This window comes from Diadema antillarum, unplaced genomic scaffold (assembly GCF_040938485.1).
Source record: "Diadema antillarum isolate AM-2024a unplaced genomic scaffold, OU_Dant_1.0 seq00000810_RagTag, whole genome shotgun sequence".
Lineage (NCBI taxonomy): Eukaryota > Metazoa > Echinodermata > Echinoidea > Diadematoida > Diadematidae > Diadema > Diadema antillarum.
The window spans coordinates 331,514-357,986 of record NW_027271690.1 but is presented as its reverse complement, the minus strand read 5'-3'; the positions used below and the strand labels follow the sequence as shown (position 1 = coordinate 357,986).

The 26,473-nt window shown below is 39.2% G+C and overlaps 1 protein-coding gene across 1 annotated transcript; it reads right to left on the bottom strand.

The window, feature by feature from the left end:
- Positions 1-753: 753 nt before the first annotated feature.
- LOC139739697 (polyunsaturated fatty acid 5-lipoxygenase-like) lies at positions 754-23,340 on the bottom strand. The gene is made up of 12 exons (XM_071650307.1): positions 22,846-23,340; positions 20,151-20,195; positions 18,131-18,259; positions 15,557-15,654; positions 13,923-14,055; positions 13,336-13,431; positions 12,508-12,722; positions 11,989-12,248; positions 11,024-11,124; positions 8,565-8,738; positions 1,642-1,805; positions 754-868 (listed from the first exon to the last, which is right to left on the bottom strand). The coding sequence occupies exons 1-12, from the start codon at positions 23,338-23,340 to the stop codon at positions 754-756; spliced, it is 2,025 nt and encodes a 674-aa protein (XP_071506408.1).
- Between the last annotated feature and the right edge of the window lie 3,133 nt (positions 23,341-26,473).

Sequence of the window (26,473 nt, the reverse complement as noted above, 5' to 3'; positions counted from 1 at the left end):
ATTCTTATCTGCCCTCAACCCATTCCCTGTAAAGGAGATTTTAAAATCTTAATCTGTTAATAGACTTTGTGCATGTTCCAGCAGCCAATGGCTTAACTATATACCCAACATAAAACCCCCAAATATGAGCGTTTGGCTGTCTGTTTGTTTGTTTGTTTGGGGTTTTTTTTAGATGACATGGGCCAGAGACTGTTTATCAGAGCTGTCAGCAATGCATGCTGCCTTTTCACTGCATTATAAGCCAGTTAGGGGAAAAAAAAGGTAAATTGTAGCAACACTACGGGACATGTTGATTTTTGAATTCGCTAATATAAGCATCTGTGATGTAGTGATTATTCAAGACATCCTTATAAAATGGTGCTTGCCAGCACATCCACCTGATAGCAAAAGTGGTATTTGGCAATATCAACAGAAAAGGATCGTTATAATACATTCAGTGCCAAATAATGAAATGGATACTTTCCAAAGTGTTAATTGATGGACCATTCTGATCACCTGATTCCTCCAGTTCATCCTTTGAACATGACTGATGAATTTCATAACTTGTTACGTCGGGAAAGCTTACGTATTAAGTCGCGTTGAAAACGAGTGAAGTGCCTCGTAGCCAACTGAGAAAAAGAATGGTCATTTTTACCAACATGCACATGAGCTAACTCCGAGCTGGCTTCTTCGCACTGACTTTTTGGTGGTTTTTTTTTTTTCCAAACAGGCGTTTCGTGGATTTCCGCGTCATTCATCGGTCTGTCGCCCTCTCTAGATACCAATAGAGTTAGGCACTTCCCGCGGATGGATGAATTCGCTTCTCTCCTCTCTGGCGTCATTGCGTTCATCGATCACTTGCGCTATCGCCTGCAAATCGGCTCGGAACCTGTGTTAACAATCGTCAACATAGTTAACAGTATTTGTAGTAGAAAACTCTCGTAACGTAGAGCTGAAATAATGTTTATGTTTGTCATAATTATTTATACGAGTACGGCAACATTTTAAAGAATGAATCATTCAGGATATGACACATCATTTTCTTGTAGAACAAATTGTTGGGAGTTTTGCCATCTCACCTTGTAGTCTTTTGTCGTGAATAAAGGGTATGTATATATATATGTATGTATATATATATATATATATATATATATATATATATATACATGTATATACATATGCAAATTAATGTTTGCATGACGTGTTCCGAGAAACCCAAGAGGATGGAAAGTTCTTAAGGAAAATGAAATTGCAAACTTGGCGCTCGAGGAATAAAGTCAGTTCTTGTCGTTTCCCTCAACGTTTGATGGTGACGTGGTAGTGCTCAGTGTCACAGAAAATGATTTGTGTGTTACCAGGGAGGTGGGTCCCACCCCCCTGGTGTTACTGAGGGTCACCATCTCCTCTTCGAGGTTGTAATAATACGTACCTAAAATAATAATAACAACAATAACCATATTAACGATAATGATAATATCATGTGAGTGCCTCTATTTGATGGGAGATAAAGCTCTGGATTTTCCCAACAGAGGGACCTGGCTTTAACACAGTACATGTATATGTATATCATGCGCTAACCCTACATTTGGAAATCACACTATCTTGGAAACGGCGGCGGATTTAATACTGAAGTTAACAATGCCAAAGAAAATTTAAGCTCACCGCTGAATCGCAGTCTGGGCTTCAGGATCAAACATGTAGCAGATTTCGAAATCTCCGAGTGACTTCGTGGCCCTGGTGCTGAGAATCTTGGTCACCGTCATCAAATCCAGGGTCTCCTCCTTGTCTGGAAGTTGGTCAATGAGGTCGTCTGCCGTAAGGGGCGTCTAAGGGAATCCCGGGGGTTAAAAGATTGCAGGGGATTGCATGGGAGGGAATAGTAGAAGGAAATTCGAGGTTACATCATAGAGGTGGGTGCAATCGTTTTGAGATTAAGATTTTGAAACATAATATTATCATGTACCATTATCTAAACAGTTAATCTATCAACAGGACAGGAGAATACACAGACAGATGAGCAATATTGCTAGACAGACGTAGTCATCGACATATCACCCACAGGCCTATACAGAGCGTATAGATTGTACAATACACACAGAGAAATTACGGTTCTAATTTGCACCCTACAGGGTGCATATCGTTGTAACACCAGCGGCTCCATTTAGGGTTCTATTTTTGGGGGTGCTTATTTAGCACCCTATATTTAACACCATATATGGTGCATATTTGCACCCCTCCATTGGGTTCCCTTTCTGCACCCAATAGGGTTCATATCGTTGTAACACCAGCGGCTCCATTTAGGGTTCTATTTTTGGGGGTGCTTATTTAGCACCCTATATTCAACACCATATCTGGTGCATATTTGCACCCCTACATTGGGTTCCCTTTCTGCACCCCATATGGTGAACAAAAATTCAGGTGCAAATTTGCTCCCTTTCTGGTTCATATCGTTGTAACACCAGCGGCTCCATTTAGGGTTCTATTTTGGGGGGTTCTTATTTAGCACCCTATATTCAACACCCTATAAGGTGCAAATATGGACCTCTATACAGGGTTCCCTTTCTGCACCTCATACCTGCACCCATTATGGTTCATATTGTTATTGTTGTAATTTTGCACCCTATGGGGTGATAAAGTCACCGCAATATAGGATGCAATACAATTTGCACACGTCTCTATAAAGGGTTACCTTTCTGCACCCCATATGGTGAAAATTATAACCTTTTTTTTTTAACCAAAATAATTATATACTGGATGCCTTCACTGACTTCACAAACAATTACCTAATGTCTACTGGATGCCTTCACTGACTTCACAAACAATTACCTAAGGCAACACTCCAGACATGACGCAAAATAGCATGCATAGATTTACACACAGTTTCTCAGTCAATTAAATCCACAATCTTTCGAAAAATGAAGCCAGAGACTTCAATTCAACAACAAATAGAACATAAACATGATGAATACAGTGCATACTTACATATAAATTATTAACATTTTAATATATGTCTAATGGAAGAGGGACAAGTTAACAGCGATTTTCTTTTTCATGGTTTACTTTAAAGTGAACATCAAATATACATTGTATTTCTACAAATTCTAATACGAGATGCATATTTTGTCATAAAAAGGACAATGTAAATCAAAAATGTATGAAATTTGGTCAGTACATTGAAAAAGAAAAAAATATTTGTTCTTTCCATCAAATGATTACTTTTTCTTCTTTTAAAGGAAGTTACCACATTGACAAAAAGCACTAATTCTTTTTATTTAAAAAAATCCCTGAAGCTTGTGCAGAGTAATAGTAAACTATGTGACAAATATCTTTCACATTGTCCTTCTACTTCTAGAATGGATCATAGATATGTACCTTGAATTTACCGGTACATCTTAAGCACCTTTATGTGTAATCAAAAGCACCTTTATGACGCTCTTAGACATTAACAGCGATATGTCAACTCTGATTTCTCGTACACAAGTTATTGCCAAAACAATGAAGGGTATGGCAAAGTTCTGTCATATATATTTGAAACTCACTACTTGTACTGACATATTCCATCCAATTCCAAACTTGAGAGCTAGCGAATGTGCGCCATTATACAATTAGTATACTTCACATTTTGTTTTTCATATACAATTACACCAATGATAAGAAAGGTGAAAAAAATCAAAAAATGAAGAATGCACATCTAAATTTGGTTACTTTTTTATGCACACAGCTAAAGATATGTCCCAGTTATAAATCTTGGGCAGAATAGCACATCTGAAAACACTTTTCATTGCATCAAATTAACATTAACAATTCCACAGAAAATGTAACCTCAGAAAGGGAAAATAAAGTTAACCAATCAGTGGCATGACAAACTGGACATAAAGAGGAAGGAATATGTCTTGTGAGACAAGTTTAAAAACAATTTTTTTGATACATTGTTGTTGTTTTTTCAAGCGATGGAAACAAGAAGCACATTGTACTCAGTAGACCATAAATATAATTACACAATGTATGCAGTTTAGCCCCAATATTCAAAATATTGTAAAGAGCAGTCGATTTTTCACATTCATATAGCAGGTATTGGTATTGGCACCATCACAAGCATAATGATCAGAAGCAAAATATATTATTATTACTATCATCATCATTATTATTACTATTATTATTATTATTATTATCATTATCATTATTACTACATGTATTACCATCAATATTTTACAGAGATTTATGATCATGCATGAGAAATACCTCAAGTGTTGATGTTACAGTCTCACAACTCTTCCAATCATTTTAACACTTAATTTTCACCAAACCTTACACAAATATATCAGCACTTTATACAACCTACTTAAAGAAAGCTTAAAATTATAATCAGAGTTAGAGGGCAAGTCCACCTTCATATAGACCTACATGTGGATTGAGTGAATGCGCAGCAATAAGCCAGTCCGGAGATAGCTCATGTGCACATAGGTACAACTGACCTTTCATTTTTCTCAGTTGGTTAGGCACTTCACTCAATTCAAAGTGACATAATGCAGCAGCTTGCCCACCATAGCCATTTATGGAACTCATATTCAAACAAAGAATGAACCTAACCAGTGTAGATGAAGTGACCAGTATGGTTCGTCAATCAACACTTAGGGAACCATCTATTTTATTAAGTGCTGTTTTGAATATGTTAACAAACTTTTTTGTGTGTTAACATTGCCAAATACCAGGCTTGCTGTCAAGTGGATGTACTGGCAGGCAATATTTATAAGGATTCCATGAATAATCCTAGCATTACAGATGCTTATCTCAGTGAAATTAAAAAACCAACCTGTCTCTCGGTACAAATAACCTTTTTCCGCACATGCTCAAACTGGTACTCCGAACTCGCTTATACTATTAGAACACATCAGTAAAAAAAGTGAAAAGCGGACATTCAGTTCAAAAGTTAATAATCTTTAAATCATTTGTGCAGTCGCAGCAGAGTGAGAAGAGTTTATGATGTCACATGCGTAGAACAATTCAAGGAAAACCTAAAGAGAATTTCACTTTTTTTTTTCTTTTAGGTAAAACATGCACATTTCCTCAACAAGTCACTGACGTATGTAAGGGCAATGATAATACATGTAGTTTCTGCCTTCTTAAAGAGTGAAGTCCAGTGTTCTTTTATATGCAAAAAAGTAGATATGATATGTTGAGTTTTCTCAGGTTTTGGAACAAACTCTATTTTTCAATCCTTATATACATAAAGGGTTTGTGAGAAAATCATGCTTCTGTCAAGTGTCACAAAGCTACTCCACTTATGACATTGCATTGCCAGAGATTGCCCAAAATTGACATACATTGGGTGGCTGTCTACTACAAAAAAACAGCAGGCGACTTATTTTTTTTTTGTTCCCTACTTAAACAATCAATTCAAAGTGTGCATGTGTTATTGAAGCACTGAGGCTATCGATGGTGAAGAAATATCTAATATATGAACAATACAAACTAACCCCATCTAGTATGAAATATAATGGAAAGCATAATTTGAGTATTTCATATCCATTAGCAGATTCATATTTTCATCCATAATCCACCCCCCCCCCCCCAAAAAAAAAAAAGAAAAAAAGATAAAAGTGAATAGAAGTCAAGTTCTCTTTAGGTTGTGTTTAAATTTGTAATTTGCCAGTTCGTTCTCTTGTATTTTTCTATTATATATTTCTTTAGAGTATTCTTGTAAATATTCAAGCCCAGTGCATTCTAAAGAAAGGGAATAACCTGACAACAGTTTAGAAGACAGAATAAATAGTTATCGTTATCTATGAAATTAGACATTTTCACATATATTTTGCAAAAAAAAAAAATGCTAATCTTCATTTCATGGAGTGGCTTCATGCTCACCCTCGGCTAAAAACAGGGAGGTGATTACTTTCTGGATTAAAATGGAAAGATGTTTCTAGAGCCGTGGTGTTTAGCAATTCTAATGGGGGGGGGGGGATTCAATGTGACCCGTCTCAAATTTTATATGGTTTAAACATACATGACATAGCCTATGACATAGGAGTCTCATTATTATGCCTCTGCCCTGAATGGTGCCGGAGGCATATGTTTTCAGGTTGCCTGTCTGTCTCCCGGTCTGTGCGGATGTATCTACGGAAAAATTGATGGGCTTTCATCAAACCTGGTTCAGGGATACTACATGATGCTGATGATCTTATTGGCTTTTGGACTATATCTGCTAAAAGTCAAAGAAAATTTGAAAATAACGTTTTTGCTACTTCTCTAGTCAGGGAAATCGGTGTACTCGTGTGTACTGGTTGGTTGGCGCATTCAGTTGGGTACAGCAAGGTTTCATCCTCTGCTTTCACAGGAAAGCCGACTCCCAACTTCTTGTTCTCGTAGTCAAGGTATATCTGATCCTCTGCTTCAGCAACCTGCAGCTTGGTCTTCATAGCTAATCTCATCTTACGCTGCATAAGTCGAAACTCCTCGAGCTCTAGTTTTTGATGCGTTTCTATAGCACCTGCTTCAGCTGCCAAATAGTATGCCCTTCTGGCCATCACTCTCAGAAGGACTGGCATGGCTTCCACACTGACTCAACGAGGAACCAGGATTGACATCCTGAACATCTTCCATCTCCAGCTCTGGCATCCTATATGGCTCACCAGTCTCTCGAGGTTGACCTGCATCACTCATCCTGAAGACCATTATTGAACTTGATGCATAGTGAACTCGATGATGAATAATCACAGGTCCCTTTGGCCCAGTATGAGACCAAGCTAACACCATGCATCAGCATGGATCAGCATGGCTCAACCTGTAATTGAATAAAACAAAGTTCAACATACAATCAATATTGGAATATCTACCTGCTAAAGTATGGGATCAAGTAGTTGTACTTCTGAAGTGATTTACCGTTTACATACCTTGTTTGTGTGACTTATTTTATGTCATGTCTAGCACATGCAACTTCTCCAGTAGATATTATCTAAATTCACATATCGTGTATCATTGCTTATGCTCTGTGACTATGGCATTGCTAATTTATAACACACATTCTATTTTCATTGATAGACAACAAGGAGTCAAGGCCAACCTAAATTTTCTGACTTCAATCTTCATACATGTCTTAAATTCTCCTAAATGAACCAGGAACGCTATTTTTCTTCATTAGGCACATCATACATGCCTACATCGTTCTTCGTGTCAACTTCACAGAAACCAATATCCAACTGAGCCTCAACTCGGCTCAAACGTAACAATTCCTATTAACGAATATGATGCGACTATATCCGGTCACCTATTTACGTACGTACCTTGGTAACTGCGTCCAGCAGCCCCATACGCATAGCGTAATTACGCTATGGCTATGCGTATGGGGCTGTTGGTCGTAGTTAGTACCTTGGTTGAGGCTTTCCGTATTACCGTGCACTTTCATTGACTTATTCGCTATGCTTTACTGTATGTACCTGATATGTGTGATCGCACTTCTGACATGTTAGTACACATGTACCTCGATGCAACTCTTTCGCATCAGTTTTCACCACTCAGCATTCGATTAGCATAATTCACACATATCATCATCGATTACTGTGAAATATTTTCAACGGAATTATAGTACAACTATCTACTCACAACGTTTGGCTCATCAAAAAGATTAATTCATCATCCCAACCTCACGGTCGTCTGTCCATTTCAAACGAGGAACGTCAGTAGTATGCACGTACGTACGTATACCGCGCGACCAACGGCGTGGCGTGCGCATGCGATTTTAGCTTTGCCATTGACCAAGTGCTGAACGGTCCACGCGTGCACGCATAATACGTGTACTCTATGATAACGTCATTGAAATGATATTCTTGATCCCGGTGCGAGAAGAAAAAACAAATGTTTAATTCAAGTAGTAATTTTTTTAGTACAGTATTACTGATGACACTGTAACTCTTTAACAACGTGTAGTTATATTTTCAAATAAAAATATACGATAATATCCAAAAATAGTGTGGCATTTCAAGCAAACACCATTCAACACCCACATGTCAGCTTTCGGGAAAGACTATGGAATGGTTCCAAATTCGAACCCTTAAGACTTGGCTCCCTTTAGGGTTCGGATTTGCACCCCTACACCCATCCCGAACCCTATAAGGTGCCTTTTAGTTAGATATGCTCGTAGGGTGAAAATATGAACCCTAATAGAACCCTAATTTCTCTGTGTGTAGTCTCATACATATAGTTAGTTTCTCTAATACGGCCCTGTGGCATAGTGGATAAGACTCCTGATTTCAGTCGGAGGACCTGAATGTGAATCCAGTCCAGGGCTTACATCCTTGGATAATTTTTACCCGTACCATGTCCTCTCGACCCAGCGTACCTGGCAACAAAAGGGTAAAAAGTATCAGGGCCCTCTGGTAGAACAGTGTCAACTTTGAAGAGGCTACCCTGGATAATGAAGACTGCATTATTATTATTATTATTATTATCATTATTATTATTATTATTATTATTGGTATTGTTATTATAGTTATTGTTATTATTATCATTATCATCTTCATCCTCAGCATCATTATTATTACCATCATCGTCGTCGTCGTCATTATCATAACTTTTTCCTGTATGCCTACCTTGTCCCGAGGTGGTTCTCCGTGAAGCCATGCCGGGTAATTCGGGGGAAAGGCGTATTGATCGTACTGACCGAAGTTTGCCGCCGCGTGGCCGACACTACAAATGAAGATGAAGTTTGTCAGCGTGTCGGCGACTTCGAAGGTCGTCTTGAAGTGACCGTCATTGGGCAAACCCTGCGTCAAAAAAGAGACAAATCACTAAGAAAGAGGCAAATCACTGATTGATTGATCGATTGATTGATTGATTGATTCAGTGAGTGAGTGACTGAGCTCTGAGTGAGTGAGTGAGTGATTGATTGACTGATTGATTGATTGAGTGAGTGATTGATTGATTAAATCATTGATTGCTTGAGTGAGTGAGTGAATAATGATTGATTGAGTGAATGAGTGATTGATTGGTTGATTAGTGATTGAGTGAGTGATTGACTGAGTGATTGATTGCTGATTGATTGATTGATTGAGTGATTAAATTGATTGATCGATTGATTGATTGACTGAGTGATCGATTGTTTGAGTGAGTGATTAATTGATTGATTAATTGATTGAATGGGTGAGTGATTAATATTGATTGAGTGAGTGAGTGAGTGATTGATTGTCTGATTGACTGATTGACAGAAAGATGGAAAGGTCTGAGAGATAAAGTATAGATAGATTGTGAGAGAAGGGGAAAGTGAGGGAGGAAGGGCAAAAAGACTTAAAGGCGGATTCGACCCCGTTTACAGTGCAGGGCCGGGCCGAGCCCAGCATCAATGGCGGTACTCGGCCCCGCAATTTTGTCCGTTTATAGTGCCGGGCTCGGCTCGGGCTTTTAATGTAAACCTTTCAATATTTTGTCGTAGTGGCGCTCTGCTTGTAAACAAACACTTTTACTGGGAGGGCGCCGGTGATATAGTCTGGTTTTCAGACCCTTTGCCAACTGGACTCTGCGTGGCGCCCAGCGACAAAGTGGCGCCTTTGCCGAAGGCAAAGACCTCTGCAGGACAAAACCACCTTAAACCATATACTAGTTTTCGACGTTGAGGGCGTTAATATCCCGAATAGCGAAAAAGTACGGGCAGAGGGTCTGGAAGCCAGACTAGATTTGGTACCGCATTTGGCCCAGTTTGCGTTTACGGTGAGAAAAGGCCGGGCTCGGCCGCGGCCGAGCCGCGACCAAGACTACCTCCAGAGCTTGGCCAAATGCGCGGCCGATTTTGGTACCGCATTTGGCCTTTTGCGCGTTTACAGTGAAATGAAGCCCGGGCTCGGCCGCGACCGAGCCCGGCCTTGTCACTCACTGTAAACGGGGCCTTAGTCAAGAATGTATATCACAACTTCATGTTTTCTTGTAACCCCCTTTCCTTCTCTGACTTTCTTCTTTGGTTTCATTATTTTTCTTTCGGTTATTTTTCCTCTTCGTCTTCGTCCTCTTCTTGCTTCCTACTCCTTTTCTCCCTCTCGCCCTTATTTTCTTCTTATCATTCTTATCCTTGTATTCTTCTCCTCACTATCATTAGTCTCTCCCTCCTCCTTCTCTTCTATCTTCCTTTTCTGCTTCTTCTTCTTTTCCTTGACACAAAATTACTTTGAATTTATAGAAACCATGTCCAAGCCAGTGTTGGGTGAATCGATCAAAACAATTTTCAAAGTCGGATTGAATAGTGACCACTTACTCGCATGTACAACAACAACGTCCTAGCGTTCCTAAAATGTATAACCAAAGATATTAGAAGGTGATTTTGCTGTGGTGTGATCGATAATGACTATCCTACTCAGGAAATAATTTCATTCTACCCAATAACAACAACGTGTATATGATGTTGTATTTCCAGAATAGGACGATTAGTTATATATATATTATTGAAAGATTCAAATCTATTTTTCATTTCGATCAATAAACAGAGAAAATCATATACAATGAATAAGTAAAACATATTTGTAATAATTGCAAAACACCCGTGAATTAACAAAGTACATGTGAAAATGAGTAACAAATAAAAAAAAAACACAATTGTATATTTTTCTAACGATATATACATATGCATATAGTACATGTTAATTAAGAATGCAATGGAAATGGAGGGTCACACTAAAAAGCAAAGTTTGTACGATATGGGACCCTCAGAAAATACATAGGACAGCGAATAATGAATTAAGCTACAAACTGATATAAAACAAAACGAAACGAAATATATATATATATATATATATATATATATATATATGCGTCTGAAGTATAGATGGAGCTATAGATGGAATTTGCCCACATCTACTTGGACCCTTGTGATTTTATGTCACAAATCAGTTAGTGTGTGAACACACGAAGATCTCTGTCACAGCAAGATGTGACGATTCAGGTTTCTTCGAAGCAGTCTTCATTAATCTAGGTGCCAATAATGGATATAATTGGAGAATGTTTGCCCTACTTTTCCCCATCAAGTGGAGCCCGTTGCTTCCGATTGTGTGGTTCAATTAAATACCTTCATCCCGACGACCGCTTCGTTTTCGTTAACGGGATTCCCGCCAAGAAATCGACCCCACTCTTGTAGTTCGTGGTCCTCCTCTATTTTCTCAGGGCTGTCTGTGAGGAATTGTCAAAAGATATAATGGGTTGTAAATTCCCTTACCACTCAGGCTGCCATGGACTTATGATAGAAATCAACTTTATAATCAATTATAACTCTTCATAAAACATGGACCAGTACGTCTATGTAGGCCCTACATCATGCACAACCCTCTGCTACTTGTAACTTGTATGTGACTGCTGCTTGCTAACACTTAGCGTAAAACAAGGTATTGATGGAAAGCTTTTTGATGAGATAGTATCTATCTCACTATGATATACTGTAAAAAAAATTTAGCCTAATGTCTACTCGAAACATTTTCATGTGCAACACAGTTTTCAACACTTCCCAGTAGCAATCAGTGCACACGCGTAAGAGGTTGAATCTGAATTTTTACCATGCTTGATATCTCTTGATATTTGATAAATTTGTCAACTCAAAATGGTAAAATAGCACATGCCTTTTAGCGCATAGATTTTTAAGAGTGATTACATCCCTCTGCTTCTGTCTGAGCATGCTAAGTGGAATTCAAGAAATTCGTCATCAATTGAAGAGAAGCATACCTTGATAAGAAATTTAGATTTTAGTTTGCTTTATAGCAAACAAATAATAATAATCAAACAAACCAAACAACCCCAAAACAGCAGGTCTTTGAAATTGTGAACAAAGTCAAAAGACGAAAAATATAACTTCTATATATCCACGAGTTCATATGAAAGCTTGTTATTACTTAGTAGCTTGTTGTGCGGCATAATCAAACAGTCTTCATTTGCACTATTACGAGGATATTGGGCGACAAAGTGCACCCCCCCCCCCCAGAATGCAGATGGATATTATTTACGTGATTAATATGACAACATGTTCATATGACACCGTCTCACCGTAAACATAATCAATGACACGCTTCACGTAATCGAAAATGGCGACACGCATGAGCAACGCGTCGTCGCGGTAGTGGTAATTTGGAAGTACTTCCGGGTCAGCCACTCCTCTCTCTTCGAGGTCACCGATAAGGGAGCCCTGCACGTCGAGTCTCCAAGTGGCCCACGTTCGCTTGATGATTTCAAACAGTCCGATTCTCCCTATCGCCATGGCCCTGTCTACCCAGCCACCCTCGTTCGTTAAGGTTTCCACTGCGAATCTTGAAAGAAGGGGGGGGGGGGGGATCAGAAAACAGCTTGTTTATTTGTTGTTGTTGTTGTTGTTTGTGTTTTTTTTGGCAGAGCATTCAGATAGTTACGGAGGCAAACGGCAGATAAACGTAGTCAATGGCAGAAACGTAGTCAAACACACATTACCAAGTAACATCGACGCATGTTATGCCCACATAGAAACACACATGAATATATAACAAAGATATAGAACTAGAAAGCATGAGAATTCATTTCTTGAAAACCCACTTGTTGATTGCGATCAGATACAGGAAGTGCGGGGCGAGGAGGCGGTAAACCGGATGGGACGGAGAGAGGCATCGCTTGGTTGCCACGACAACGGATTCTCCGCACAGATGAGTGAATCCGAGATGGTTTGCCGACTCGTGCACCGAAGCATCGGCATTGTTGAAGTAGCACTTTGCAAGTAGCCACGTGTACTCGGGGTCGGATGGATAGAATACCTGTGCAAATGTACAGCGAGTGTAAGTGCGAAAGAGGGTGACATTCTAGAGTGCGTATGGGATGCGCTTTCTTTTTTCCGTAACCACGCGAGAGATTTTCTCATGAATATTCATTGGGCAGAACAGCAAAAGGCTCGATTTTCTTGAAGTACCGTATACGCATGAAAGTTCTGCGCCGTATTGTATTGTTTGTGTGTGTTCACACAGAGATGCTGTGTGTTGTGTGTTTGTGTGCCAACACCCAACACCCATCACCCAACACCCCACACCGACACCAACACCCAACACCCAACACCCAACACCCAACCCCAACCCCCAACTCCTAACCCCCAATCCCCAACCCCCATCCCCAAACCCGCAACCGCAACCCTCAACCCCCAACCTCCAACCCCCATCAATGTACCTCCTCCATGGAGCTATTTCCTTCGTAGAACTGATGATAGTATACTAGAAACATGTCTAAATAATGACGAATTACAAGATCAAAATTGGGAAATAAATAACAACTCCGCGGTCTGCTTTAAAAAACAAAAACAATAACAACAACAAACAAACAACCCAGTATACACAGTGCCTTGTCCGTCTTGGACTTTTGAAAGGTATGATCACTCACCGGATTATCCGGGGCTGGATCCGGGAAGAGCTGAATGGCTACGGGTAGGAGGTTTTTGTCCATGTTGACGAAGAAGAGAGCCATCGGCGCGCAGATCTGCAAGAATGGAATCGGATACACGAGACAATCCGAAAATCAGTTTGTTCTCAGAGTCTCAGTCACATCAATGTCTACAATTACGTGATGAAACATTACCAGCAGTAAGTACTGCTTATTCTACACTTTTTTTTTTCGTTCTACGGCGATATTATGATCGTCGCAGCTATTATAGGGTTTGAAAACATGTACGTCACATTCTACTATTGATTCGCAGAACTATACAGCTTAAGTATATTTTATCGTTCTAACTGTCAGAGTTTTGTTTGTTTGTTTTTTCATTTTCTCCTCTTCTTTACGTCTTTTAAAGATAAAAACGAAGAGAGAGAGGGGGTTATAACCATTGAAATTGTGATTTAAATGTGCATCATAGGATCAGCATATTTCTGAACAGGGGTGTCATCATCATGGTTGTTGAGGGGCTCTCCCCTCCAAAGCCAGCGCAGTGCTGTATCTCATTATTTAGCCTCGATGACAATGTTGATTCTTACCGATCTGTTGTCCGTGCAGGGCAAGTCTCTGAGGAATCCGTAGTCGACGATGAAGAGACGCTTCTTCGATGTCGCCTCGACGATGGTCATGCCTTCAAGAAGTGGCCGTAGATCGCTCTCTGTCACGGCGAAACTGCGATACAAAATAACTAGATGGCAATTCAATGATTATACATAAAAACAACTACATTATATCGACTGTCGTAACATCAGAAGTGCTTGGTATGAGGTACAACTTCCTGTAAATACAGAGTTTCTGTACTATTATTATGTACTTCCATTATACGTCAACAATAGATCCTCTTTGTCAAAGACGTGTGACTGGAAACGGTCTCCATGAATCCATTTCTCAACCATTTCGAAGTTAACATTGACTACCTGTTAGACAGAGACTTGTGCAAAGACTTTTAAATGTTCGTTGCAGAAAAAAAAAGAAAAAGAAATGTCAGTATCACTTTGCCCTTTATAGTATTTACGGAAGCTTCCCAAAGAATATCATCCATCTCTCAGCAGTGGTTCTGAACATTTAAAGGTGATAATCCTAATTCTGAAGGTTCGTTGATCTGAAAATGAAATAAGTTTCGTTATTCTGAGGTCCATTATTCCGAAACATAAGGTATTCCCCATACCTATTGATGTTTGTTAATCAGAAAATGAAAATAAGAAATCATTAATCAGAGCATTAATCTTGGCATTTTTTCGAAGTTTCGTTATTTCCAAGGTTCGTAACTCCACAATTGAAATAAGGTTCGATATTCCGAAGGTTTGTTAACCCAAAAATGAAATAAGGTTCGTTATTTTGAAGGTAAGCAAATCCGAAAATGAATAAGCTTTGTTATTCCGATCATTGAAATGAGGTTCTTTAACGAGAAAATAGAAAGAAGGCACGACCTAACAACCTTCGGAATTACGAACCTTATTTCGTTTTCGGATTAACCAACCTTCTGAATAACAACCCTTATTTTATTGTCGGGTTAACGAACCTCTAGAATAATAAACTTTAACCCATTTTGATAACTTCACTTTGTCTTCGCAGAAAATCCTGTAATCCTCGAAATTTTCAGAAAATTGGATAGCATTTTATCCCTCGAATCCCATATTGGAAGTGGCTGTGCAGCAGTGAAAGTGTCAATAGCTGCTAAATCATGATTTCAGTGATGTCTGAGATGTTAGAGATATGGGACGATGTCATCATCACTGTATATCTTATCTACCTGACTGCATATTCACTACTGGAAAGAACACAGTTTCCCATAGTGTGTTCACAGTGTGTTCACATAGTCGACTCTGTGAAAACGTTCGCATATAACAGTGTGAAGATGATTTCAAACTGGTGTGGTTTTCACAGATATAGTAATGCTTTGTTTCACACTGTAAATTCATGACTCACAATGTGTTCACACTGTTAAAAAGCTCGAATTTAACAGTGTGGAGAGATTTCACGCTGTGTTCAAACTGTTGTTGCGACTGACATCACTGTAGTGTGTAACTATGTGAAATTTTAACATCTTCCACTCTGTGTGTTTGATTTTTTTCTTTTTATCAAAGTCAACTTGAACGCGGTGTTGAATTGCTCTTCAAAAAGCAAAACTGATAGAAAACAAAATATTAACGAAACAAGTTGACTAACATACTTGTCTGGAATCTTGGTACAAAGTCGGATCTGTGTGGGATTGACGCCTTTGAGACGCTGGTATCCAAATTCCTTGTCCGATCTCCAGTTATGCATACCCTGCAAGAAAGGGAGGAACACAAAATTTGACGTCTCCTCAGAATGAATTTAGAAGCCAAATGCCTCTAGCTCCCACATACGCCAGTTCGTAGTTCCACTGTGTGCATGAGCAGAAAAGGGGTCACTAACTTTGTTGTACCAAAGTGCTTGTGTTTAAATTCATTAAGAGAAGCATCCTTGATGTGATGTTTATGCTAGAGTCACACATGGCCGGATTTCGTACCGGGTCCATAAGGAATTAAAACCGTATCGACCCGGTTCGAGCCGTAGAGACCCGCATTGACCCGCATCGTAACCCGTGTCAATTACTGATGGATTCCGGGGGCTACGATACGGCGGTGAAAAATTTTTGATCATGTTCAAAATTTTCTCACGGATTTCAATTCCGTATTGATATCCGAATTGACCCGGTTCGAACCGCATTGATTCGCATCGACCCGCTGCAACCCGCAGCGTAAAACCGTATGGACCCTCGTCGTATACCGCATTGCCTTCATGCAACGGATGATGACAAGGTTTACATCCTGGTCGGTACGGGTCGAAGCGGCTTGACAAGGGTCGATAAGGTTGAAAAGGATTCAGTTAAGGATTTAAAGCGGATTTTTATACGGTTCGATAAGGGTCAATAAGGGTCTCTACGGCTCAAACCGGGACGATACGGTTTTAATTCCTTATGGACCTGGTTCGAAATCCGGCCATGTGTGACCGTAGCATAAATTGCCCTTCATTCCGGGGCTAATCCGGCTCATTTTCACCCGTATCAAATCCGTTTTGTGATCCGGCCGTGTGTGACTCTAGCATGAGCTATCATAAAATTGTAATCCTTTTGTTCATTAAATTATCTATAAAAACCTTGTTTTTGGCAATATCAATAAAAAAAGATTTGTTTATGCATTCAGTGCAAAGAAAGAAAAAGAAAAAAGAAATGGATGCTTTCCCAACTTGTTCAAGTGTGATTTGACAAACCATTCTGGCCACCACTGAGCTATGCAAGTTGATTTTCCGTTTGAACATGAATCCGTATACGGTGCATTGTTACATCAGGAAAGCTTATGCGTTATGTCGCTTTGAAAATGAGTCAAGTACCTATATAAACAAACTGAGAAAATGAAGGACCATTGTTGTACAGATGTGTACATGAGCTAATTACGAACTGGCTCATAGAGCTACGGGAACACCGTGGAAAAGGCTTTGGGGGTTTAAAGGGATCGTATAGTTTTGGTTGAGACCTAATTTCAGGTTTCTAGCACTTTTTGGTGAGATAATGAGAAACCTCTATGAAATATGAAAGAGCATGTTATTCCATGAGGAATTCAACGTTTATTTTACGACAATTGGTTTTGAAAGGGCTGATATATCCAAAACAGAGCGATTCTAATGAAGTGTGGGACTCACCTTTTATTACGATCGCTTTATTTTACTTTGTTTTTGGATGTTTCAGTCATTCCAAACCCGATTTTCATCACATAAACTTTGAATTCCTCTTAAAATGGTATGCTCTGTACTATTTAATAAGTGTTTTCTTGGTATCTGGCCAAAAGTCAAAAGCCTAACTCTCATCTCCACCAATACTGTACTATCTCTTTAAGACTAAAGGGTCCTGGGTTTGAACCGCGAGTCCTGTGTGTGTTCATCTTTGTAAAAGCTTGTTTGCCCACACCGGCACTATGACCCTCTTGAAACAGGTCTATAATTATCATTACAATTATTTTTAGTGGGGTTTGGAACGTGACTATGATCATCGCCGGGTATAGATGAGGGAAAAAAATCGTTTTATTTAGGTTGAGATATTTGCGATTATAGTTACCAAAACAAAGACCATATCAAGAAAATATGGGATATTTGTACCATAACATCAAGGATATTCCTTGTTATGTTTCATGTGATTTATCACTGGAAAGGTTTTATTTTGCTTTATACTAGTACAACTGTATCTGATTATTGACTGAAAACTAGTACTTCAAAATCTTTAGAAATGGCGTTTAAAGGTCCTGTTTACCTTTGGGAACAGTGATTTAAAAAAATTTCAAGACAGGACATTTAATGCATATGTTTATTGTACCACAAAACATCCTATCATATAAGATTTTCGCGATAAAGCCTAAAATATAAATGAATATCAGTATTTTTCTCAATAAACCGTAACTGTAGACGGTTTAGTCTGGAAACATTTTTATTATAAATGTTGTTTACATTTTGTATGTATATCTAACAATACTTAACATCGATTTTACCGAATAAAAATTTTACAGTGGTTGTTTTTATCCTTATCTCACATTTTAGAACTATTTTAAAGCACAAATGCTGGGTTTTTGTTTCATCTGCAAATGGTAAATTGTGCCTTTATTATCGAACCCTTCAAATTCAAGTCATTTTACCATCCGTTTTGTTGCATCTGCTACTGTTACTATTGTTCTCGTTCCTACTGCTTCACAAGCCCCAGTAAAAGTACGACTCTACTGCTCAACGAACTCACCGTGGGAACGGGTAGGAGAGGCGGACGATAGATGCTCTTGACGTCTTCAAGAGACGTGAAACAATCTGTGGTGATATCTATCAGATTAGTGGCCACTTTGAGCTTCACGACATTACTCGCGAAGTTCAGCTGTTGATAAGATCGGGAAACAAAAGTATACTGTGAGAGGCGAAGTTTTACCTTTTACCCCCTTCCTTACATCCCTACTTTCCAATAGCGGTTGCGTCACATTGTCCCGAAATTGGCACAAGATGGCAATACGAATGTGGAATTTTCAAATTTGTGCGAAGCTGACTCCGAACTTTGTCAAAAGCCAATCAATGGCAGAAGCAATTAATACGATGCCTACAGAAGGGCGTACGATGCCACCCAAACTACACAAGAAGACCACATAAAGACGCGAATCTTTATCAAGAACTTTAACTGAAGGAAACACGATGGCAACACGGAGTTGCCGGAGCCTGAGAAGCTGCAACACAGCGGTCATACGATGGCTTAAAGAGATCGCATAGTTTTGGTTGAGACCTAACTTCAGGTTTGTAACATTTTTAGGTGAGATCATGAGAAATTTCTTATAAGATATGTAAGAGCACGTAATTCCAAGAGGGGTTCAACGTTTATTTGACAAAAAATGCTTTTGAAATGGCTGGGATATCTAATACAAAGCAATCGTAATAAAAAGTGGGACCCACCTTTTATTAGGATCGCTTTGTTTTACTTTGTTTTTGGATGTCTCAGCTATTCCAAAACCAATTTTCATCTAATAAACTTTGAATTCCTCTTAGAATGGTATGCTTTGTATTATTTCCTGAGTGGTTTTTTGATATCTCAAAAAAAAAAAACAGTTGAAAGCCCTAATCCTCATCTCCATCAATGCTCTCACGAATGACCCGATGTCTATGCGATCAGAGGTATTCCCTTTGTCGCATGTCCAAGCATCGGTGCTCAATTTCGGTATAGTGTGACGCCTGCATATCTGGACATGACTGAGGGGCCCGGCTAATGTGGTTAAAAAAGTGTCCGATTCTCAATGACCAAACAGTCGCACACACCCTCTTTAATGAACCTCAATCCTGATGAGGAGTTCCATTCCATTGTGATGATTTGCCACAATGGTGATGTCCAGTGGTCATACATTCAAATATGTGCTGGAAGTGGACATTGCTTCGGTGAGGTTTTGATCATTCAAATGTGTGAAACATTGATGGACCGTGCTGTGACTGACTATTTCGCTTGCCACTCTTTTTTCCCTCTTCATGAATGATGAACAAAAAAAAAAAAAAACTTATGCTGCCACAAACAAGGACTACGTGCTGCAGCAACCACCATGTTTTGAAGGTGACGAATGAGCAGAACAGTTATAGAGGGCCCACAAGCTCGACACTGAGCAAAAACAACGCACATGTCCGACATTATATCACGGGGCTTTATGTGTCGGTCTCGTGGGCCTCGTTGGCATAGTGTCGAATTCGTGGGCCTTGTTTGCTTAATGTCGAACTCGTGGGCCTTGATTGCCTAGTGTCGGACTCATGGGCCCTATTTGCTAAGTGTCAAACTTTGTGTCAAGCTGTATGACTCATGGGCTGCATGAACCGTGGGCTGTATGATTCGTGGGTGTCGAACTCGTGACGTGCACCCGGTTGAGTATAATTACGTCGTGCCATCATACATTAGAATGACAGTAGCTTTACTTGGTCCATGTACTATAGTAATACTAGAACTGTACTGCTTTATTTGTTTTTGTTGTTGTGATCATCAGTACTATGCCGCAGGTTATTACTATTCTGAGCATTATTAGCATAATTGTCATGACAAAGATCGTTCCGGCATTTATACTTGCCATAACAAGCAGCCTCAACATTTAACATTATGAATAGCATGAATGATAAATAATGCGGAAAACCTGGTTTCAACACAATTTCTCCACACATGACTTGTTTAGCAATAGCAATAGCAAAAGAAAGACAGACAGAAAGAAAGAAAGATTATTCTTAGACAGTTTTTGAACATGTGGACGTACCTTGTGGTGGGTGGAGAACGTGTCATCAGCAGGCAGTTCTTTACACTATAAAGAATTGATGATGGCATTAAAAACTAGAAATGTCGCTATGGCGACTGATGCCTCCGCCATAATGCATGATTCTCCCAATAGGGGTATAGTACAATGTCTTCACAATGTGTGATCCAAGACAGTTTCACATAACTGGCAAAAAAATAAAAATATGACAGGTTTGTCAGAAATGACTTGAATGTTCACTTTCCTTGAACTGGGTTTGCTATAATTGTCGAAGAGTGCAGGTACACATATTTGGGGAATTGAATTCTGACAGACCCTTTTATAAGTTTAATGCATTAAGTAATTTCCAAGGTACAAATGTATGAAGAAAGAGTGTAATTAGAGTACAAAATAGATTTTTTTTTTTTTTGGGGGGGGGGGCATTGAAACCTGGCCTTTGACCCTTAACCTTTGACCTTTGACATTCTGGCTGGAAATTTCCTGGAGAATCTCCATTAGGTAATGCATGTAGATATTAAGTTAGAAAACTAATAATAAAATGCAAGCATTTCATATACTAGTGTATGAGGGAAATAATAAAATATTGAAGAGTTGACCTTGACCTTTGACCCTATGACTATTGACCTATGACCCCTAAATTCCCTAGATAATCTCTGCAAGTCAGTACATGCGTATGTACCAAGTTCCATGAAGATACATTGAACCATTTGTGAGAAAAGTGATATTACAACATTTTCACCTAACCTTTGACCTTTTGACCTTTGACCTTATGACATGAAACTCTCTGGAGAATCTTTATGCAGTAGTACATGTCTACACCAAGTTTCAAGAAAATACCTTCTAAGGGCATTGCATAGATATTGGGGAAATAGCAACATTTTCAGCATTTGACCTTGACCTTTTGACCTTTGACCTCTTGCCAATGTCACTAAAATCTACTCAACTAATTGTCCCATCATACATCATCCTTGGACCGAGTTTGGTGAAAGCTGCTTCATCCAGTTTTGAGTTATCACGTAAACAGATAAATTTCAGGATTTGACCTTGATCTTTGACCTTTGACCTCAGTCCGATTTCACTAAAAAACTAATCAAGTAATTGTCCTATCATACATCATCCTCCGACAAAGTTTGGTGAAATTTGCTCGATCCAGTATTGAGTTATCGCGTAAACGGATACAATTTCATGATTTGACCATGACCTTTGACCTTTGACCTTCGGCGGATTCACCCAAAATCTAATCAACTAATTGCCCCATCATACTTTATACTTGGACCAAGTTTGGTAGAATTCAAGTCAATATTACTCAAGTTATCGCGTAAACGAAAGCGGACGGACGTACGGACGTACGGACGTACGGACGTACGGACGTACGGACGTACAGACGTACGTACGGACGGACGGACAACCCGAAAACATAATGCCTCCGGCACCACTTCGTGGCGGAGGCATAAAAAAGAAGAAGAACATTTGTGAGTACATTCTCGATAAAGCGAAACGTTTGTGATAATAACTTTCTTGACCTCATATGGTACATCCAAAAATGTCATCTATGAACCCTTACATGAAAATAATGTGTGTTAACAACAAGGGATGATGTTAATCATCTTTATTGTATCAAACAAAACTGCATGCTCAGAATTTTGCAAGCGATTAGTCGTAACCCTTAAGAATTGATAGGAATAAATTCTATGTATTTGAAAGATTATAAACAATCAAAGAAACAAATAGACGGAAAAGAGCCGTGTTCCATTTTCTTCCTCTTTGGTTGTCGGTCACTTTTGCATAGATTATTACAGTACCATGGTATACTTATGTTTTCCGTATTGTACATTCGGTACGTCAAACTACAGAGATTACCCGAGCGAGGCGCAAGCCCGATACAATGAAAGAAATGCAAAGTATTAGAAAAACCCAGCAAGATAAAGAAAAGTGTGAAACCAAACCATAAAGGACATACAAATTTAATACCTCTTTACCTCGTAAGGAACACAAAACCCAAAAGTTTCAACTAACTTTTAAAAGAATTCGGTAGAGGGATTTTTTTTTATTCGCTTGACTAGAGAAATAAAAAATTTAGGGCCTGTGAATTTGATGTTTTTTGAGCTAATACAGTTCATAGAAGTAAATGAAACTCATTGGACTGCATGATAGGACACTTATGAAATGATCCGTTTTCTTCCGAACATGGAGTCACAGGTAATGAGTGTTTCCCCCATATTAAAGTTCCTTACTTCAGGGATAGCACTATAATTAAGGAAGAGTAAAGCGTCTGTAAGGAAAAGGAAACGATATGCAGCTTAAGTCTGTTAAATAGCAATGTTACGTGAATTTGTTTAGCACACATTGGCAACAGGTCTCCTAGGACTATTATTTCATTGTCGACAGTGACATCAAGAAATGTAATTTCAGATAGTTTCCGATGAAGTGACATAAAGAGAGATGAATTGGTCACGTGATCAAGAGGGCCCTTGGGGTAATAGTCCTTAATTGTCTGGTTTTGCTCAAAGGTTTGTCTGATCTGTCCTATATGCATTCAAAATTTTCGGTCAAAATGCCCGTTGCCTTGAAGTGCACAGATTTCCTTATGAATTCGTGCAATAGAAACCTATCCATGCTATTATACATTATGAAAATGAAAGAAACAGTATGGATTTATTCCAGAGGAAAGTAAGGAGAGGGAAAAGGGCCGACTTACCAGCAGCATCGATGTTTGTTTGTGTCTCACGGTTTGGTAGATCATCTGCTTTTGCCGAAGTTCCTCGGCTCTCTGATCTTTCATCGCGTCATGCTGCGGCAGGACCATGTCGTACTCACGCAGAGTCAGCCGCGTCGTCGACGACACCCACCGGTGCACGGGGAACACGTGCTCTCTTCTCGTCCGGAGGCAGTTCACCCTGACGAACTCGCAGTACCATTCGTCGTCGAACAGCTGACCGTCGCGCCAGATTTCGATGAACTCCGGCTCACCGAAGTCCTTGTCTTCGATGTCGACGTCGAATTCGTCCTCGTGCCCGCGCTCGAAATCGTTGCGCGTGGGGTTGTTCAACTTGATGTCGCGTGTCCTGTGACCGATCTTGTCGTGGAAGGCGATGTAAACGTCAGAGTTGGTTCCCACGCCAAGCCGGTCGCCAGTTTTCACGACGACCAGGTAGTGGATTCCGTTCTTACGACTACTAAGTGCAACGCCCATGGTATACGATTAGCGGCCAGACAACCGTCGTCGAACCCGATTATGAGCGTCTTGAGGCCAAGTCTTCGGGCTATTTTAGAGGTAAACTATTCTTATCTTATCAGATGGTGCAAGGATGATTGTTATTTCTTACTGCGTTGAATAAATGTCACACTGCTGAGATCATTATAAAGTTTTTCGATATCGACACGCAGCTGCTATGGAACAATTCATCCTACCTATGGAAAAACTGCACAGGCCTATAATAGTTGTCGGTGCTGTTGCCAGGTTGAGTATGTGCGTGTAATGCGTGAGTGATTCATGATACATAGGTAGGTGTTGATAATTATGTGGGAACATAATAGAACTCTATGTGGAATAAGTGGGATGAGGTACCAGGGGTTAGACTGGGCACTTGTTTGCAGGGAGGGTTTTTGTCGGTTTGCTCTTTTTACATAATGGATGCCGAAAGGTTATGTCTTCACTTTGCTTGATTATACGTTATACTCTGCTCACGATAATTCAGTATCAAATTCATGTGAAATATGTTTTCAGTTATTCTTTTTTCATAGTAATGAGTTGATTTGTATGTATATAAAAAATGACTGTTTTGGGTAATATTCTAACACATTCAAAGTGATGTATTATACAAATGATGCACAGGATAGAGTGCGTTAGTGTAGGCGTAGTGCACTCGAGGGTATTTACAATTGTGAAACATGCACGAGGCGAAGCCGAGTGCATGTTGCACTACATTGTAAATACCCGAGAGTGAGCTACGCCTACACTAACGCCACGAAATAATCCTGTGCATCATTTGTTTTATAAAATGGGTCGAAAATTCGAAAACTAACATCATTTTTCAGCGTTTTTCACGTACCTTTGTGGGTCAAGACGTCCGAAGATGTTCGTCCCAAACTTTTACGCACGTCGCACTCGCGGAAGTCCCGCACATACAGTATAAGTATAATGGGGGGTTGGGTTTCCGGACACCCGCATGAAAACTTACTTATTTTACATAGAATATGCACCCTTTACCTTAAAGACTTGATATAGACTCCTCATATAGGCCTACTAGACAACATACTCTGAAAACGGCCGGCAGCCCGAACTAGAAGTTGTTTACAGGATTGACAGCGCGTACGCGTATGCATGCAATTCATCAAAGGAGCCGCCGCGCGCTGTAAGAGTTCTGTGCAATCTACCATAGGATTACAGGCAGTGCAGTTGTACTGAAGTAAAGGAAGGAGGTGTGTCTCATTTCAGCGCTTCCTATTGGCTACATTCTTGAACCCATTTTATAAACATTTTTAATGCATAGTATATGGAATCAGAAATAAATATTGTTGAATAAAAAAGAGTGCGCGTGTGTGTTTGGAATGAGGCGTTTTCATTAGGAGTGCATGGGATCAACATCATTATATACTTGTATACTACTATGTTGTCAGCAGCCAAATTTTGTGTTTGTTTGCTTGTTTGTTTGCCAGATTGTACAATAAGGCCAATCATTATAACCTCTGCTACCACGTTCCTTCCCAAATGAGCGAGATATCAAATGGTATAGCCTGCACCTCTACACGTTCCTTCACTTTCTTTTTCTTTTTTTTATTATTTGTCGTTAAATTTTGCCTTGTTTCTTACGAGACTCTGATGTCTCCGTATACTACACTAGTCTTGCTGGGTTCCTATTTAGGCAATGGGATAATGTACTATTTTAAACGACCAGTGGGGTGGTATGTGTGGAAGATAATATTGAATATGAATACATGATTATGAATGAATGAAAAAAAAAATTGGAAAGTATATCAATTGCCGACTAGTTCATTTGGTTATACATTTTTCTTTGTATCGCAATCACAGCTTTTGCTAATAGCCCCAGTTTACCTCCGTAACTGGAACTTAGCTTTGCAACGAAGGTGATACTGGCATGTCATAGAAAGATTATACCGGATGGTGATGTGAAATGATCTGAAACAAAAACAAACAAAAGTAACTTTTTCTTCAAAACATGTGCAGTGTTTGATTAAACACCAACCTGACTGTTTTCGCATTAAAAAAATAGATGACCTGATGGTTTGCTATATTTTTATCAATATCAAAAGACTTGCTGTGGTCATGCATTGACAATATAAACATATATTTTATATCAGTTTGCGTAAGTATATTACATTTCGAGTCAAACGATGGTTATCACATATGTACTAAAAAGCGGTTTTACTTTAGGACATGTTTTGCTGAATCCCTATGTTCTCCGCTCCAGCTCGTCTTTGCAAAGTAGTGAGCCTATATCACGAGTCGTGACTTGCCATACCAAAGACAATAGAGACAATCAAAGTAGATCAATGTGAAATTCTGATACAAAAGAATCTATTGTCTCCATGTTGACTCTGTCAAGGACCTCTGCCAAGGATGTACACTTCATTTCAAAAGCCTGACTTTGACAATGCTTTATGGAAAAATCCCCTTTAGCCTTGAGTATGTGCCTACAATCGGAATAGAGACATAATTATTTCTATCACTAGTATCTTTACGTTATTTTTCTATTATCAGCACGCACTGCACGATATTCGTTGTGCGTGACTGATAGTGCTTGATCATGCAAATATTTGCCAGGGAGACAGGGACAGGGAGCATAGACGATATTACTGTATTAGGGAAATATTACAATGAAGAAAATCAAGTGTGTCCTCCTCATAAATACAGACGAGGATAAAGATGTCACCGCAGCAGCAGACACACTCTCTTACACACATTACATACGTACATAGCGTGTATCCATGTATGTATACTGGATATAAAATGATATATACGAAGACTTTAAAGGCACTGTTTACCATTGGGAACAGCGATTAAAAAATGTTCGAGTTGCATGTGTCACATTCATTTTGATGCATAATGATGTGTAGGTCAGTTGTATCACAAACAGCACAACCTAACAAACAGAAATGTCGCAATAAAACCTATAATATACGGAGATGCCACTATTTTCAGCCATATCTGTAGAAGATTTATTCTAGAAACAATGTTATTTTAACCATATTTCACATTTTGTATATCTAACAGCAGCACTTAACAATGATTATACTGATTAACATTTTTACATTGGTTGTTTCTATTCCTAACTCACACTTTAGAAATATTTTGAAACACTAAA